This window comes from Pleurodeles waltl, chromosome 3_1 (genome assembly GCF_031143425.1).
Source record: "Pleurodeles waltl isolate 20211129_DDA chromosome 3_1, aPleWal1.hap1.20221129, whole genome shotgun sequence".
Lineage (NCBI taxonomy): Eukaryota > Metazoa > Chordata > Amphibia > Caudata > Salamandridae > Pleurodeles > Pleurodeles waltl.
The window spans coordinates 1,013,619,574-1,013,635,417 of NC_090440.1; the positions used below are offsets into that span (position 1 = coordinate 1,013,619,574).

General features: G+C 43.0%; 1 protein-coding gene across 1 annotated transcript in view; it reads left to right on the top strand.

The window, feature by feature from the left end:
• Positions 1-15,844, top strand: part of GCA (grancalcin) — a 63,499-nt gene that overhangs the window by 23,098 nt on the left and 24,557 nt on the right. Inside the window, exons 3-6 of the mRNA XM_069224260.1 lie at positions 136-205; positions 8,331-8,374; positions 12,799-12,946; positions 14,722-14,835. Coding sequence (XP_069080361.1) covers positions 136-205; positions 8,331-8,374; positions 12,799-12,946; positions 14,722-14,835 — 376 coding nt within the window. The remainder of the gene's footprint in view (positions 1-135; positions 206-8,330; positions 8,375-12,798; positions 12,947-14,721; positions 14,836-15,844) is intronic.

The window sequence follows — 15,844 nt, forward strand, 5'->3', positions numbered from 1 at the left end:
TTTTTACAATTTAGTCTGTCCCTGTAGTGTGCAAAGATGCTGGAGCCAAACCAGTCATGCTATGCATGTATATGAAAGTGAGCACGAATGTTAATGTGTTTTTTTTTTTTTTTTTTTTTTTTTTTTGTCTCGCAGGATGGGGAGGTTGATGCAGAAGAACTTCAAAGATGTTTAACGCAGTCTGGAATCCATGGATCTTACTCACGTAAGAACAGTGTTGTAATGTTTACATTTGTTAATGTTTGCTCTTCTAAAGGTTCCTTTGTTTTATTAGCAGTTTTGGTCGAGTATCTGCATCTGAAAGGCTTGACTCACTACTTTAAGTAGGGAGACGTCTCATAGCAAAGCAGTGAAGGATATGAGGCAGACGTGAGGGCCCTTGTTTTGGTTTAGCCCTTGCTTCTGGAACATGACCGACTCAACATTTTCCTGGATGTTCATCAGTTTTAATCATCTGTTCCCACCCAGCAGTTCCCATCCAGTCTGCTGCAAAACGCCTGGAGCTGCCCACTCATGTGCCACTTCAAAGATCACTTGCATACACAGTATTTCTGATGGACACAAACTACCTGTGGATTCCTCACCTTATGAATTCACCCTTACGCCAGCATCCAATGGAAAATCTTCTTCCCAACTCTCCACGTTGACACAGGCGTGACAATTGCATGGCTCCACGCGACTCCGTCTGACGTCACTGTGCCAATAGGAGGCCCTCGACGGCGTGCTGATGTCAGTTCCCTTTTTTCCGTGCTTTCTACGCTAACTGTTTTCTCCACGCTCTCTCTTCTGTTGAAGGTTTCATCTTGTTGCTCTTTGTGGTTACAATGTCTCCCCCGAGGAAGTCCGGTTTCAAGCCTTGCAGAGAGTGTGGCGGTCGCATGTTGGTCACTGACCCTCATGACGATTGTCTTTGGCGCCTTAGCTCTTAGAATGAGGTCGAGGAGTGTGCGTCTTGCCAGAGCATGAATCCTAAGGCTTTAAAGGAAAGAGAGGCCAAACTCCTTTTGGCCAAGGCAACGAAGGGTCATGGGAGCCATAGAAGATCCTCTTCCCACGCTTCTTTGAAGAAGCATATGAAACGGCGAAGAGCCGAGCATGATCGAGGTCTTAATCTCGTCAGTGCTGTGTGACGGAGGTGAGTCCAGTGACTCTGAAACCCCAGAGTCAACCCTCCTCTCCGGTACCTTGTCAGGTGTTGAAGCCAGTGTCTTTGATGTTGGCAAATTCCATGTCGACGCCGAGGTTGGGGCTCGATTGAGGTCACGCAGGAAGGCCTTGCGTCTCTTGGAAGAGGAAGAATATCAAAGGCAGTTTGAAGGAGAGATTGTTGAGCACTTGGGAGAGTATCAGGGCTTGGAGTCGGCCAGTGGGCTGGATACTTCCCCGGAATGGGTCTTGTCTTCACCGGGGGAATTTACAGAGAAGGCAGCTTCGTTTCACTCGGTAATCAAGAAAGCAGCAGACTTCTTAGAACTTCCATTGCCTGCTGCGGAAGTTAAAACAAACATATTAACAGAGGTGCTGCATCCTCCTTCGGCTTCTGCAGACCCATTGCTTCCTTTCAATGAGGCTCTTACTGAACCCATTTTAGAACTTTTGAGGAAGCCGGTTTCGTCGCCTGCGGTGAATAGAGCTGTGGCAAGAAGATATAGAGTGGCGCCTGGTGATATGGGGTTTTTATCGGGACATCCTACCCCGGAGAGTTTGGTGGTCCAGTCCTCTTGCTCTACAAGGTCTGCTCCTGGCTCTTTCCCTGTGATTCCATCTGACAGGGACTCCAAGCGGATGGAGCAATCCGCAAAGAAGACTTTTTCTTCTTGCAGCATGGCTCTCAAGGCTGCAAACGCTACCTGTGTGCTGGGTAGGTATGTCCACACCCTCATGGACTCTGCGAAAGCCATGGTACCTGATCTGCCGCAAGACATACAGAGGCCATTTGGGGGACTCCTGTCTGATGCGCAGGCTGCGGTGAAACAAATAATTCAGTCTGGCCTGGACTCTATGGACTCTGGGGCCAGGGCAAGGGGTACATCTATTGCTACCAGGAGGCACGCTTGGTTAAGGTCCTCTGGGTTTTCATTGAATGTACAGATCCCCTTATCGGATTTGCCATTTAATGGGGAAAACTGTTTGGAGATAAAGCGGACTCTGCCCTAGAGCGCTCTAAAGACAGCCAGGCCACTGCAAAGTCTTTAGGATTGCAAGCCTCCTCTGCTACCACTTTTAGGTCCTTTTCGTAGGTTCAGGGGGTTTGGATGTGGGGCAGTTTACTGAGGGAGACCCAGTCCTCAATCCAGCAGCCTACCAGCCTCCCACATCGGACCTTTAGAGGGCACGGAGGGTTAGAACGAGGGGGGCCACCCAGCAGCACCCTAAGTCATCCTCTTCCTCTGGAGGACAACAGCAAGGGAAGCAGCCCTAGTTTTCTCCCCTTTGTCGACCATACTTCTCCTGTAGGGGGAAGATTACGTCTTTATCTCCACGAGTGGGAGTTAGTTACATCAGACTCGTGGATGGCTAAACATTGTGAGAAAAGGATATGCTTTTTCCTTTTCAGGAGTTTCCTCCTCCCATCCCCCGTCCCTCGTTTTAGTCAGAAGACCATCTCCTGTTGCAACAGGAAGTTCAGACCCTATTGTCAAAAGGTGCGGTGGAGTTGGTTCCAGAGCAGGAAAGGGGTCAGGGTTGTTATTCAAGATACTTCCTGCTCCCCAAGAAAGACGGTTGTTTGAGGCTACTCCTAGACCTGAGGATTTTGAATCTGTTTCTCAAACAGGAGAAATCCAAGATGCTGACTCTAGCGCAGGTACTTCTGGAGCCTTAACAAAGGTGATTGCAGTGGTGGCAGCAAGTCTCAGAAGGGAAAGTATATCTGTATTTCCTTACCTGGACGATTGGTTGATCAAGGCCAGGTCTTCAGAGCTTGTGTTGCGTCACTTGCGGATGACAACTCAGTTTTTGTTCAGACTGGGTTTTTCGATCAGTGTACCCAAATCTCACCGGGAGCCCTCTCAACGCCTCCTGTTCATAGGTCTGTGAAATGTTTGCACCTGTTATCAATGTCTAAAAGTATGAAAATTAAAGTATTAACCTTCACTTACAGAGGCATTTTTTTCAGAATGGCTATGACTATTTTAGGAAAAGACTTAAGCCTTACCGACAATCTAGATCTCTTAAATCAACAACCATATGCTGCTAAAGGTGCCCAATATAAGCAAGGCCAGAGGGAGATGGTGGATCTTTTACCTACTTCACTTCCACACTTTAAAACAATCTTCTTTTTAATTTATAAAGAAGGCTTTTACTGTATCCATTCATAAAAAGCAATTCAAAACATATTTTTTTCATTAGCTTTTAATGATATAAAATTTTAGGTACCAAAAGTTTGTATATATATGTATGTAATCTATCTTTTTTTAAAGTCTGCTAAGCACCGGGATGCTTCCTGTAAGCAGCTGTATAAATTGCATTATTAGTATTAGATCTGAGAGAGGCTTCTAGCTGCAGGTTCATTATCTTTGTGTTTCCCAGGCATGTGCAGTCAGGTGGCTCCGTTCGGTTCCGCATGGTGGTGTCTGCATCATTGGCGCTGGGTGGAATATATATATATATATATTTTTTTTTTTTTAAGAATGTGTCGAGATGACTTCTAGGGAGGTAGGGTTGCAGCTGTGTGGCTACTGTCGCCACACCATGTCGGTTAGAGACAGTCACCTAATCTACCTATGGTGTTTCGAGTGCTATCACAACTTCAAGTTGTGCTCTGACTCCTGGGGCATGGTGCCAAAGGCTTTGAAGGAGCGGTCCCTAAAGCTGCTTGTGGCTCAGCAGTCAAAGCCATACTGCGCAACTCCGAGAAGGTTGCGGAACGCTCCAAGAGCACCAAGTCCTAGTCTTCCCACCCGAGGTCCTTGGGATACTCAGGAAAGAGGCACAAGAAGAAGTCTAAACTGACTGACTTCACCTAGTCTGTCAGCTGATTTGCTGAGTTTGGAACCAACGCTAGGTCCAGCTCTGCACCTCCCTCCATTTCCGATTCATCGTCTGCTTTTCACCTTTTTCATGGCCACAAAAGGGGCGTGCCACCACACCACCGTTCTGCGCAAGCTCCCCAAGCTATGGGAGGACATGGTTCCGATCTCGGAGAGTCTGTGAAAGTCCTGCAGGGCTGGATTACTAACCGCAGTTGAGGCAGACTCCTCTCCCTTCCCCAACCAGACCTCACAGTAGAGAAAGATGCGTCATTTCTAGGATGGGATGGTCATCTGGGAGAGGTCGAGATCCATAGACTCTGGTCTCCAGCGGAATATGAACTCCAAATTATTCTGCTGGAGCTCCCAGCAATCCTGCTAGCATTGAAAGCATCTCGTCCCTCTGTCAAGGGGAAGTTAGTGCATTTGTTCACGAGCACCATCTCCATGTGGTACTGCAACAAGCAGAGCGGGGTGGGGTCGTGGACTCTTTGTCAAGAGGCCCTGCGTCTCTGAACATGACTGGAACAGCATAATCCTGGTGGTCCAACACCTTGAAGGCTCTCAGAACGCCCGCGCAGACAAACTCATCCATCGATGCCTAGTGAATCACAAAGTGTCTCTCCAATCGGAGGTGGCACAAGGATTCTTTCAGCAGTGGGGAGAGCCTTGGTTAGGTCTGTTCAGCTCCGACGAGAATGTGCAATGTCAGCATTATCGCATGTTGGACTTTCCAAGGCGGCAATCGCTCTGGGACACTTCATCACAAGTGGTGCCCAGGCCTGCTGCACTCATTTCCACTCGTACCACTCCTGCCCAGAGTTCTCAAGTAAAAGAAGAACGACCGGGATCCGGATTGGGCACTGAGAGTATGTATCCCATGCTTATGAAAATTAGCATTGATCCTCTGATCAGACTGCACCTTCGGGAGGATCTTCTGTTGCACCAGCAGGGGAGGGTTCTCCACGCAAACCTGTCAACTCTGCGCCTTCATGTGTGGAGATCGAGCGGCAACAGTTGACAGCCATCGACCCTCCTCCCGAAGTCTAATATTATTTCAGCAGTCTGACGTTTCTCCACTAAAAATGTATATGCCTGCCTTTGGCAAAGATTTGTAAAATATTGTACAGAGAAGTCTTTAGATCCTCTTTCTGCTTCTCTCTCTGTTCTTTTATTTATTTTGTTCCTTGCCAAGCAGGGCTTTGCACGGGGCACTCCTAAAGGCTAGCTAACTGCTTTGTCCCTTTTTCTGCAGCTGCTTAACCAACCCTCTTTAAGTCCCCTATTGTATATAGGTTTCTAAAAGGGCTTGTACATATGTTTCGCTTTTTGCCCTTCATTATGCCTCAGTAGGATCTGAATCTGGTTTGCATGTACTTCATGTGTGCTCCTTTTGAGCCACTTATCAACTGTCCCCTCTGGATGCACACCATCAAAACAGCCTTTCTTGTGGCTATAACATCTGGCCGAAGGGTGAGTGAACTGCAGGTCTCGTCATCCAAGCTTCCATACCTCAGGGTTTCCTGATAAAAGGGTGCTTTGCGCCTGTACCTCTTTTTTCCATTTCATTTGGGACAGGCTGTCGCTGTGCCCACATTCTTGGCTCCCCCGCATCCCTCTAAGAAAGAGATGCTCCCCCGAAGTCCCCCCGCTCCCTCTGCTCATCTGGACCCAAAAAGAGGATTGCCGTTCTACCTTGACCGCAGAAAAGAGTTCCAGGTGGATGACCAACTCTGGGTGCAAAGAAAGGTCGGACAGTACAGAAACATGCTAGCTCGTTCTCTTTTCAAAACTTTGCTACGTTGTGGCTAAAAAGCAGCCTAGTGAACCCATTCCACCAGAGGAAATGATGCGACCACAGTGTTAACTCGTGGAGTCTTGGTACTGGACATGTGTCAGGCAGCAATGTGGGTGTCCATATAAGTTTCCCAAATGCTGCTTCCTGGACATTTAGATCCACAGGGATGGGCCTTTCGCCCGTTCAGTCCTGTGGGACTTTCTAGTTTAGAAATTTTGTCCACTGCCAGGAGAAAAAGGCTTGGGTATTTGTTCAAAGGTAAGGAATCTGCAGCTAGAAGTCTCTCAGATGAACAAGTTACTTACCTTCAGTAATGCATTATCGGGTAGAGACTACATCTAGCTCTTCTGGATCCAGTCTGGCACCTGAGGCTATTCTAAAGGTGAGGAATCTGTATAGGATCTCCACCACGAGAAGCATTATTGAATGTAACTAACTTGTTCAATTGAAACATCTGTTTTATTTCATTCTGTCCGTGACGCAACCTCCTCTCCTGTTCCTCTGAAAACAAAGCCTTCACGTGTCCATATATAAAAAGTAGGGAACACTCAGAACATTGGATGCGACCACTGCCTTTTTTTTTTCTTCTGAGGTGCAGTTACTCACTGGATTTTTAGATGTGAATATTCGAATGTGAACAAAGCCTGCTTCCTGGAATATCTTCTGTAAAGAAAATGGTGTACGTTAACAAAGGTCAATGTGAACTTGCAATTGTTGGGTGGCTTTTTGATATATTTTTTTTTTTCTTTGACACATTAGGTTGGCGCATTATTAAGAATGCATGTCTCGCTATCTTGCGAACACAGACAAATTTATTTGCAGTTTCTTCAAATAATTTATGCATACGGGGTACATGTGTGTCAGCTTCCTTGTCCTTTGATTTAATTGTTAAAAAGGGAGAAAAAAAAGCTCAGAGTACGGCTCCTCTCACTGCTTTTGATGTGAGGTCTGTGCTCCATAATTGGCTTGTTCAGGTGTCATTGAAGAGCTGCCACCGTTCTAGAAATGTAACGCTCTGGACTCTTAGTCATGTTGAAGTTACTATCTGGGGCACACAAGAATTAATTAAAAAAAAAAAAAAAAATATCCTAAATTGTTTCACAACTATATACATTATTTCTCTAGATGCTAGTAATAGTCCTGTGGTGATGGGTTAGTGCAGTCAGTTCTTGGGTCCCGAGCGTGGACGTAGTATGTGCTTGCTCCTCATTTTGTGTAGAAGCAATATTCACTGTGGTATGTCTGTACTTCTTCTTTTTTTTTTTTTTTTTTTTTTTTTTTTTTTTCTCTTTAAAATTCCTACTGCTTACTGTTTAAAGCCTTGCTAATTTTGCTTGATTCACACCAAGATGTTCTGCGAAGTATTTAGATTCATTGTGTGTCCTAAATGAAAATATTCTGTGAATAAAGTGTCACCAAGTAATCTTAACTAAGATGTTAAGCCTTTTTGTTCTGCAATTTTTACGTTTTAACATATCCATCATTATATTACGTATTTGTTTGATTCAGAATTATTATTATTATTTTTTCTTCAAAGAACTGCATCTGTTGTATGAGAATATGGGTTTTCTGCAGTAGATAAACATTTCGTATGAGGACTTATGTTAAGAATGTCAGCTCTTTCTTACAAGTCCTAGCAAAGCCAGTTGGTCTTGATTTTTCAATGCTGAGCAAGCAACGTCATTGGCTTAACCAATGGAAGACTGACTGTTTGAAAATTATACAAAATATTCTGTAAGGTATCTGCTGCATTGCGTGATAGTGTGCATTTTGTTTCCACAACCCTCAATGTTTCAGCCATTATGTTACTTTAGAAAACATCAGGACGGACTGGTTATTCCGTCACAAACGTTAGATATCCCGTCTGCTTTTACTACAATTATGTTTTATCCTACATCACTTGTAATAAGGTAGATGGGATATCAGTTACATTTGTGACGGAATAACCCATCTGCCAAACTCTAGATTAGGCCATTGTTTTCTGTAAGTTCTAGATGGCTTGTGCATAGATTGATGCTCCATGCATCATAAAACCGAGAGGCCATCCTAAAAGTCTAGAAGACATTATTTTGTTTTTCATACCATTAACATGGCTGGGTGCTGCTATTGTCATTTGTCCTTGAGCACAATAAACAGACTAGAAAGGAAAGCAGCCAGTTGTCTTGGCCAGTACATTGGTTCTTTGCCAATGCGATCATATATTGAAAAGCAACGTTCAGATATACATGATATCTGTCCTATGGAAGAGCCAAAAGTACATCACAAAGCATGGAATTTAGTGCTTCCTGCAACAAAAACAAAGGCTGTCCATAGTAAGATTGAATCAACTTGTCAGTGCACATCATCTGTTCTACTTACCCTGGTTGAATAGCAGAGTTCACCAGCTGACAAAAAGGGTAATTTTAGAAAAAAGATCCTTCTCTTTTTCATTTTTTGCCAAATGAACTTCTATGTCTGTCTAAACTCATTTGCTTTTCAACTTCCTCTCTTTAAATTATGTAAAAGGTTGTAAAAATTGCAGCTGAATTCATGTTTAAAATGCCTGTTTTGTTTGTTTTCAGCTTTCAGCTTGGAGACGTGCAGAGTTATGATAGCCATGCTGGATGTATCCTTAAATAATGAATATGAAGATTTTTTTTTTTTTCTTCTAAATACTTAGTTCCTTGTAAGGTCATATTATCCCAGGCGACTGTTTAGTGTCTGTTTTAATTTTTAACATTTTGTTTATTGTTTTTAAATTTATTTATGCCACCTGCTTTGAACTATTGTGGAAAATTAGCTATTTTTTAACCTATTTCAGATATAAAAACACAGCTTCAGATTTCATGTTTTTGTTTCTGTTGCAATGAAGCTTTTTTTGGAAACTGTAGGAGTAATGTTGTATCCACTTTAGAGCTGAAGTAGATAAAACTGCAAGAAATAGATGGGGTGAAACATTGTATTTGCTAAAACGGCTCCTTGGATACTTGATCAAAATAGAATACTTCTTTCATTCATGAGTCCTGTGCATGATGGCTAGGTTCTTGGTCTTCGTATATCAACACCAACCCATTTTGCAATTACCCACTAGGCCCAACTCGGGATTTCATTAGTGCCCACATCAACACAGTGAAAATGCGGCATCTTGCACAGAGTCATTTACAGGAAGTGGGGCATGACCAGCGTCCCCTTTATCCAGAAGTGTATTAGCAAATATGGATCACTGAACCTATGTTTATCATAATTGTACCTGTGCAATTAAGTAGAGCTGCGGATCTGGCACCAACAAAACTCCCTTTTAGTCACAGATTTGGGCAGAACTTCCATTCTTTTACGAGGGTGTTTGGCTCCCAAGACCGCAAATAGAAACACTTGTTTAGGGTGGAACAAAATTAATTTGGAATGTGGTTAAATATAGAAATTTTAGTAGTGCAATCATTTTATGCACCCTCTTTGATAATGGATGCCAGAGCCAGTATTCAACTCGCACTTGTTGCCCCTCTAAGGAAGAACCACTGTTCTTCTGTATCTCTGGTCACATGGATGCCAGATTACTTTACCTGCCTTCTTTCCATCTGACAGGGTACTCCTGTGTGGAAAATGGTGGCACCATTTGTAAGTGGAAATATCTTAGACTTGTGCCAGTTGATTTTTAAGCTACAGTAGTTATGAACCTTAATATCTTTGATAATAGGAGCTATGTTGGTCTTTAAGTTTTATACATACCTTAAAGCGTAGGCAACAATACAATCGCTGTTTAGTGATTATCAACAGAGTTCAGCCCCATAAAAATTCTGCATTGGGAGTTGAACTCTCAGAGCCAGCAATCCAGAGGTTTAGTGCGCATGGCAAATATAACCAAGACAGCTATTTTTGCAAGAAGGATAACGTAAGCAAACTGCATATAGCCTCTCATTAAAATTGCTTGAAGATGTCTAAAAAATCAGATGGCCAAGTTATTATTTTGCCATCACCTCCAAAGATGCCCAGTTTCTATGTGTTATCAGTGCACGTCGTTAACACCCATGAGAAGGTTCTACTTGTTTGAGTCCCTTCACTGAAGGCTCTGTTCATTCTTGCCTTAGAACACTACTTTGTCTGCTGCCTCCCTAAACTCCTTGAAAGCATCCTGTATTTTAATCCGTACTGTCCAAGACATCATTTGTTTGCTATATTTACAAAAGCCACATTTAGCTTACACTTCCATCCACTTATATCTCACAGCTATAGCTGCAGATCTACAGAACAGACATCTTGCTTCCTTGTTTAGAATCCCAGTCATCGAAACTTTAATGGAAGGCTTTAAAAAGGGTTATTCCACCTAGCATGCCTCCTGCACCCCCGTGGAACCTCAATATTGTGCTTACTAGGCCCACGGGCCTTCCTTTTGAGCCATTTCATTCATGCCCCCTTCAGTGTCTTTCTTGGAAAGTGGCATTCTTAGTCACTATCACGTCACTCAGACGTACTAGTGAGCTCCAGGCCCTAACCCTGAAAGAACCTTTGTTCCAGATTCCTAGTGACAATGTGTGTTCTTTCACACAAACCTGAAGTTGGTTTCCCAATTCCTTATCAACCAATCCATTGAACTACCATTCTTCTGTCCGCTGCCTGACTCCGTTGTGGAAAGAGCTCTACACACTCTAAATGTTAAACAAGCACTTGCGTTTTAGATTGACCGAATCAAAGACGTTAGGAAAACTAAACCGCTTTGTACCTTTTTCACTACCTTCCAAAGACAATCCAATATCTAAAAACAGCATACCAACTTGCTATGCTAAAGCAAAAAGACATTTACCTGTTACTCCTAGAGCACATTCTACTAGGAAAAAGGAGCCACTGTGGCTTTCTTTTGAAACATACCTGTAGCTGACATTTGTAAGGCAGCTACATGGTCTACACCACATATATTTACAAAACATTACTGTGTAGATGAACTAGCATGTCAGCAAGCCAATGTTGGTCAGGCTGAGCTACAAACACTTTTTCCAGTCAACAACAACTCCCCACAGGCTAGCTACCACTTTCATGGAGAGTCTGCTTTACAGTCTATGTAGAGCATGCGTATCAGCAGCCACACATGCCATAGAACAGAAAATGTTACCTGCCCAATAAGCATCTGTTCATGACATGTGGTGTAGATTCACAAGCGCCCGCCCTCCTCCCCACACGCTGGTGGCAGTTCCAATTACTTTATATATCTTATAGAGACATCTAGCCACAGACTCCCTCCTTATTATTCCCCCCCACCCCAGGCGTGAGCCTGGACCTAGAAACTTCCTCCACAGTTCATCTGTGGGTCAGTAGAGGGCTTCGCATGACTCCGTATCGACGTTGTCCCCCGAATATGACTATCTTGAGTCCAAATAACTCCCTCGCTGACGGCAGTTCCCCTTTTTTTTTTTTTGGGCGCTTGCAACGCGGTCTAGTAACAGTTGATCAGGTTGTTTTTTGGCCTACTTCTAGTTTTTGTCGTACTAGAACAGTGTCCTTTCTGTGTCTTGGGGGTTTAAAACTGTGGAGGACAAATGTCGGCTACAGACCCAGTGCCTGGCATGCACCATGACGCCGACGAGTGCGTCTCCTGTCTGTAACTTTGGCCAAAAGGTCTACGAGAGTATCGGCTGAGGCTGCTAGCAGCACGAATGTATGAGTCATCTCGGTCTTCCTATTGAATGAGGTCTTTCTCAGACTAATGTCCGTTCACAGGGCAGTTCAAGGAGTCTTTCTCGTGGACGCAATACCACATCGACGTCCAAAGGTAAGTCTTGCAAGTAGGTTGAAGTAACAAAAGTTGCAGACTTCACTGCATTAGACATCCCATCATTCCTTGGTTGAAAGACGAGGTCGGAGTCTGCCATGCATCTCCCGCCCCGCCTTTCCAGGAGATAGGAGGAGTCTAGACCAGCTGCATGAATATTCTGGTTCCCTTCATGCGGTCTTTGGTCAGTCACCTCCCCATGGAGCGTCGGCAGGGTCCCAAGGAGGTGCGAAGTTCCTTGACTGTATCCACGCCAGCAGTTATGCCCTCTGCTTCAGTTATGCCTTCGGTGTCAGTTGGCAAAGCGGTTACAGTGCCTGTACACAGCCCTTCAGGGTTTACACCTTTGGTGCCGGTATCGGATGACTGGTGGAGCCGATCAAAGTCCAATCCCTCTCCATCTGAAATTGGTGATGCCCACGATTTGCCATCTCAACGTCTGGAACGGCTCCAGTCATGCCTGTTGTCTCTGATCGTCTGCCACAAGAATCCTCTCGTGTTGGTCCTGCTGAGAAAGATGATGGATATGCGTTAGATGAGTTGGAACCTTGTAGAGAGGACAGCTGGTTATCTGACCCAACTACGTCTAGTGGTTTGGATTCTTCTCCAGCCCTAGGCCTACTTTCACCCCCAAAACTTGCTAGGGAGGCAAGCTCCTCCTTTGCAGACATGCTAAGGAGGGCAATGTCTAGGTTCCAGTTCTCCAGTGTTCCAACAGATAAAGTTTTAACGAAAGGTAGTTTTGATGATTTGCTCTTAGATTCTATCTAAGTTCAGTTTAAGATGCCCTTTGATCAGAAAGTCTATCTTTCCAAGTAATGTTGGAGGCTGAAAGAACCTTGTACAACCTGCTTATCTGGGTTAGTCACTTGTTCTCGAATTGACAAAGGCTTTCACATCTTTTGACAGCAGTCATCACATATGTTGGACATTGCAGGAGTAAACATCCCTCTAATTATTATTTTGTTAATTCTATTAATTTGTGTCCTGTAGTACTATTTGCCAACCCTATACTACCTGATTCAATTTCACCACTCATTTCAATATTGGTGCTAAACGTCTACAAATCTGGTGAAGTGTTGTCTCAAATGCAAAATGAACACCCTTCGCAAACCCTAGTTGATTTACTCTTTCCTCTGTTCGACTCACCTGTGAAGGCTAAGAAAATGAAAATTCAATCAGCAGATGTAAGGATGCATAGTTGGTGGGTGGCAGATTGTTGGGAAATGGGACTTCTATGCTATTTATTTTTGCCGTTTCCATGTATGTTTTCTTAACTTTTACATCAGAGGGATCACACTGGGAAAATGGGATTTAATGAGTTCAAGGAGCTGTGGGCAGCACTAAATGCCTGGAAGCAGAACTTTATAATGTTTGATCAAGACAGAAGTGGTACAGTGGAGCCGCATGAACTAGGTCAAGCAATCACAGCAATGGGTATGAAACAAACATGAAAATTGTATACAAATATTATTTTATGTGTGGATATATCTGAATAGGCCTTCTAAGAAAAAAGTAGTAGTCATCCGTAGCTAGTTCATTTCTTGCTGTTGAGCAGTTTAGGCCCTGTAATTGATGAAGTACAGCTTTGATTTGAGATCTGCAAATGACTGTTACCGATTAACTCTTATTTATTTTTTTATTTATCAAAATTGCTGAAGGACCTTAGGACACAACATGTATCACCACAGCTGGATGTGGAGTGAAGGTTTGAGGCTTTGTGTGTGGCATGAGGAGAAGGGAAATCAGACTAGGTGGTTGTTCTGCTGAGGCAGCAAGGAGCCCTAGTCACACCACTGTAGAATGAAGAATTTGCTCATTCAGAGAGAAAACCATCTTCTCATGAGCAAGAGGAGTTGGTGTCTGTGAAGACCCACAAATAGTACATACAATTCAGTATCCTCCATAGAGCATCTTTGGCCTGGATATACTACATAAGATTTACCCCCACTACCTCCGCGTCAGGCTCTTGAGATAGGGCCAGCTTCTGACACATGTTATGGGAAAGTCCAGGCCTAAATGGGCAATAGCCACAAATCACCGACAACCCGACCCAAATCACAGAACTTTTGAATATAAATAAATCTCAGTGCTGCATGTTGAGACAGGTTCTCCAGCCTGCGACTGGAAGAGCCACCTCAAAGTTCTTGGACCTCCCTTTTCTACTTACCGAATGTTATGATCATGATGAAATTAAATGCCACAGTGGTCCTGCTCTATCAAGAGGTGGCAACTAGAGCTCCAAACAACGGACAGAAGTCTAATCTATTCTACTACATACAGAAGAAATTAATCACCTTTGAAGATCCCAGTATCTGATTATTAGTTTGAACTATGGACCAAACTGGATGAGCTTAATAAGGATGATGCACTACCCCAAAACGCCCTCCCCCACGCACCCTCCCCCCTTACGCCATTAATGCAAACCACAACCACTGAATTGTATTACATGAGACAGTTTATGTCCACAAGTGCAATGTCACATACAAAAGGATGGGGCCAATAAAATCTGCAAATTAATTATGGTATAGCTCATCCTTGTGCCATAATTCCTATCTAACCCGCAGCTTCACTATTAAAGGAGTCAAATATGTGTACTTCAGACATAGGTACTCAAATTGAACCACAGCAGGATATTTGGTTTTAGTTTAACTTTATAGGTTTTAGTGTTGCAGCCCTTTTTTTGTTCTCTGCATGTCCTTGCATATCAATGAGTCAATATATTTTCAGTCTAGGATGTGATACATGCTAACTAAACAGCCACTGTAATACCTTACAAGATCATGACTAGAAAATGTAAAATACAGTCTTGTAACAATATTGTGTATTGAAGAACTGTATGTTACTGTCTTCTTTATATAAAATGTCTATAAACAAGATGTAAAAAAATAAAGAGGAAAAGTTGATACTTTTGAAAAGTGGTTTCCAGTGCTGAAGTCACTGGATACCGAGTTTGACAACTGGTTTCAAGTAGAATATTGCCAACATTGCAAGATAAAAGAAATGCTGTTGTACATACTTCAATAAACGATTATGCTACATGTCTAAAGGTATGAACTTGGGCTTCTATTAGCTCTTCCAGTTCATATTGTTTGTGAGTGTGGGTATTTTAGTTCGAAAGAGCACAGGATAGTGGATGGGTTGAGGAATATTGAATTATTTTGTTTAGCTTTAACACATGCATTCCCTTTCTGTTTTTTTCTTTTCTTTAGGTTATAGATTAAGTCATCAGACTTTAAATGCTATTGTAAAGCGTTACAGCAAGAATGGCCGCATCTATTTTGATGATTATGTGGCATGCTCTGTGAAGCTAAGAGCACTGACAGGTACTGTTTTCTGTTATCGGTGAACATTCCCATATTTTTCAAAGTCACCACTAATGCTAATTTAGTAAAGTGTTTTTTCTGACAGAATGGTTCTAATGTTTTACTTAATTTGAAAATAGTTGGATATAATTTTCGTCGTTTACTCAACCTCCATACAATGACCATAGTTCCAGTCTTGCAGCTTGCTTTTGTCCTACACTTGCGCCTCAAAGATGGAGATCTTGCTCCACATTGGAATTTCAAACTGGGTCTCCCCCCCCCCCACCCCCCCACCCACCTCCTCCATGCAGAGGTTGTTTAAGCCTCTGGTATCTTTTGAACTTGACCTTTTATCATTGTACTTGTCTATACCCTTGCAGGAAGGATTGGCACCCTTTAAGTTTCCACTTTAAGGATCCATTCATCCGTAACGAAATTATTGCAGTCAAGTCTTTTTTTTTTTTTTTTTTTTTTTTTTTTAAATTCTTAAGGTTTTGATAAAATTCCATGTTCGAGGCAGTAACTCTTTTCCTCATTGTGGAAAATATAAGCAACTGGGATCCTTGCAGGACCCTAAAGTGTTGGTGATACTTTGTTGTTTGGACTAAAATCACCAGAAGTGATCAAAGGCGTTTATTCCTAGGTGGATAGGTTGTGCATATTGAAAGATTACGAAAGAAAATAATTTAGCTATGTCTAACACTTACTGCCCATTCCACAAGATGTAAGGCAGCACAGGTGGCATTCTAGACTCACATAGACATTGCATACATTTTTAGACTGCTTCTTGGGCCACTGTGCTTGCTACCTGTAAGGATTACTCATGGAAATATTCTTCCAACAAAGGTGCAGCTTCGGGCCAGCAGTCCATATACTTGTCTCTCCCTACTCATGTTCCTATTTTAAACAATGTAATTCATTCTTGCAACAATACGTTTTACAGTGGGCATGAATCCTTATCTGGATACAAACGCTGTGCATTATTCAGTCAACTATTGGTTGGGTCTAGTCTTTAAATATAATATATAGA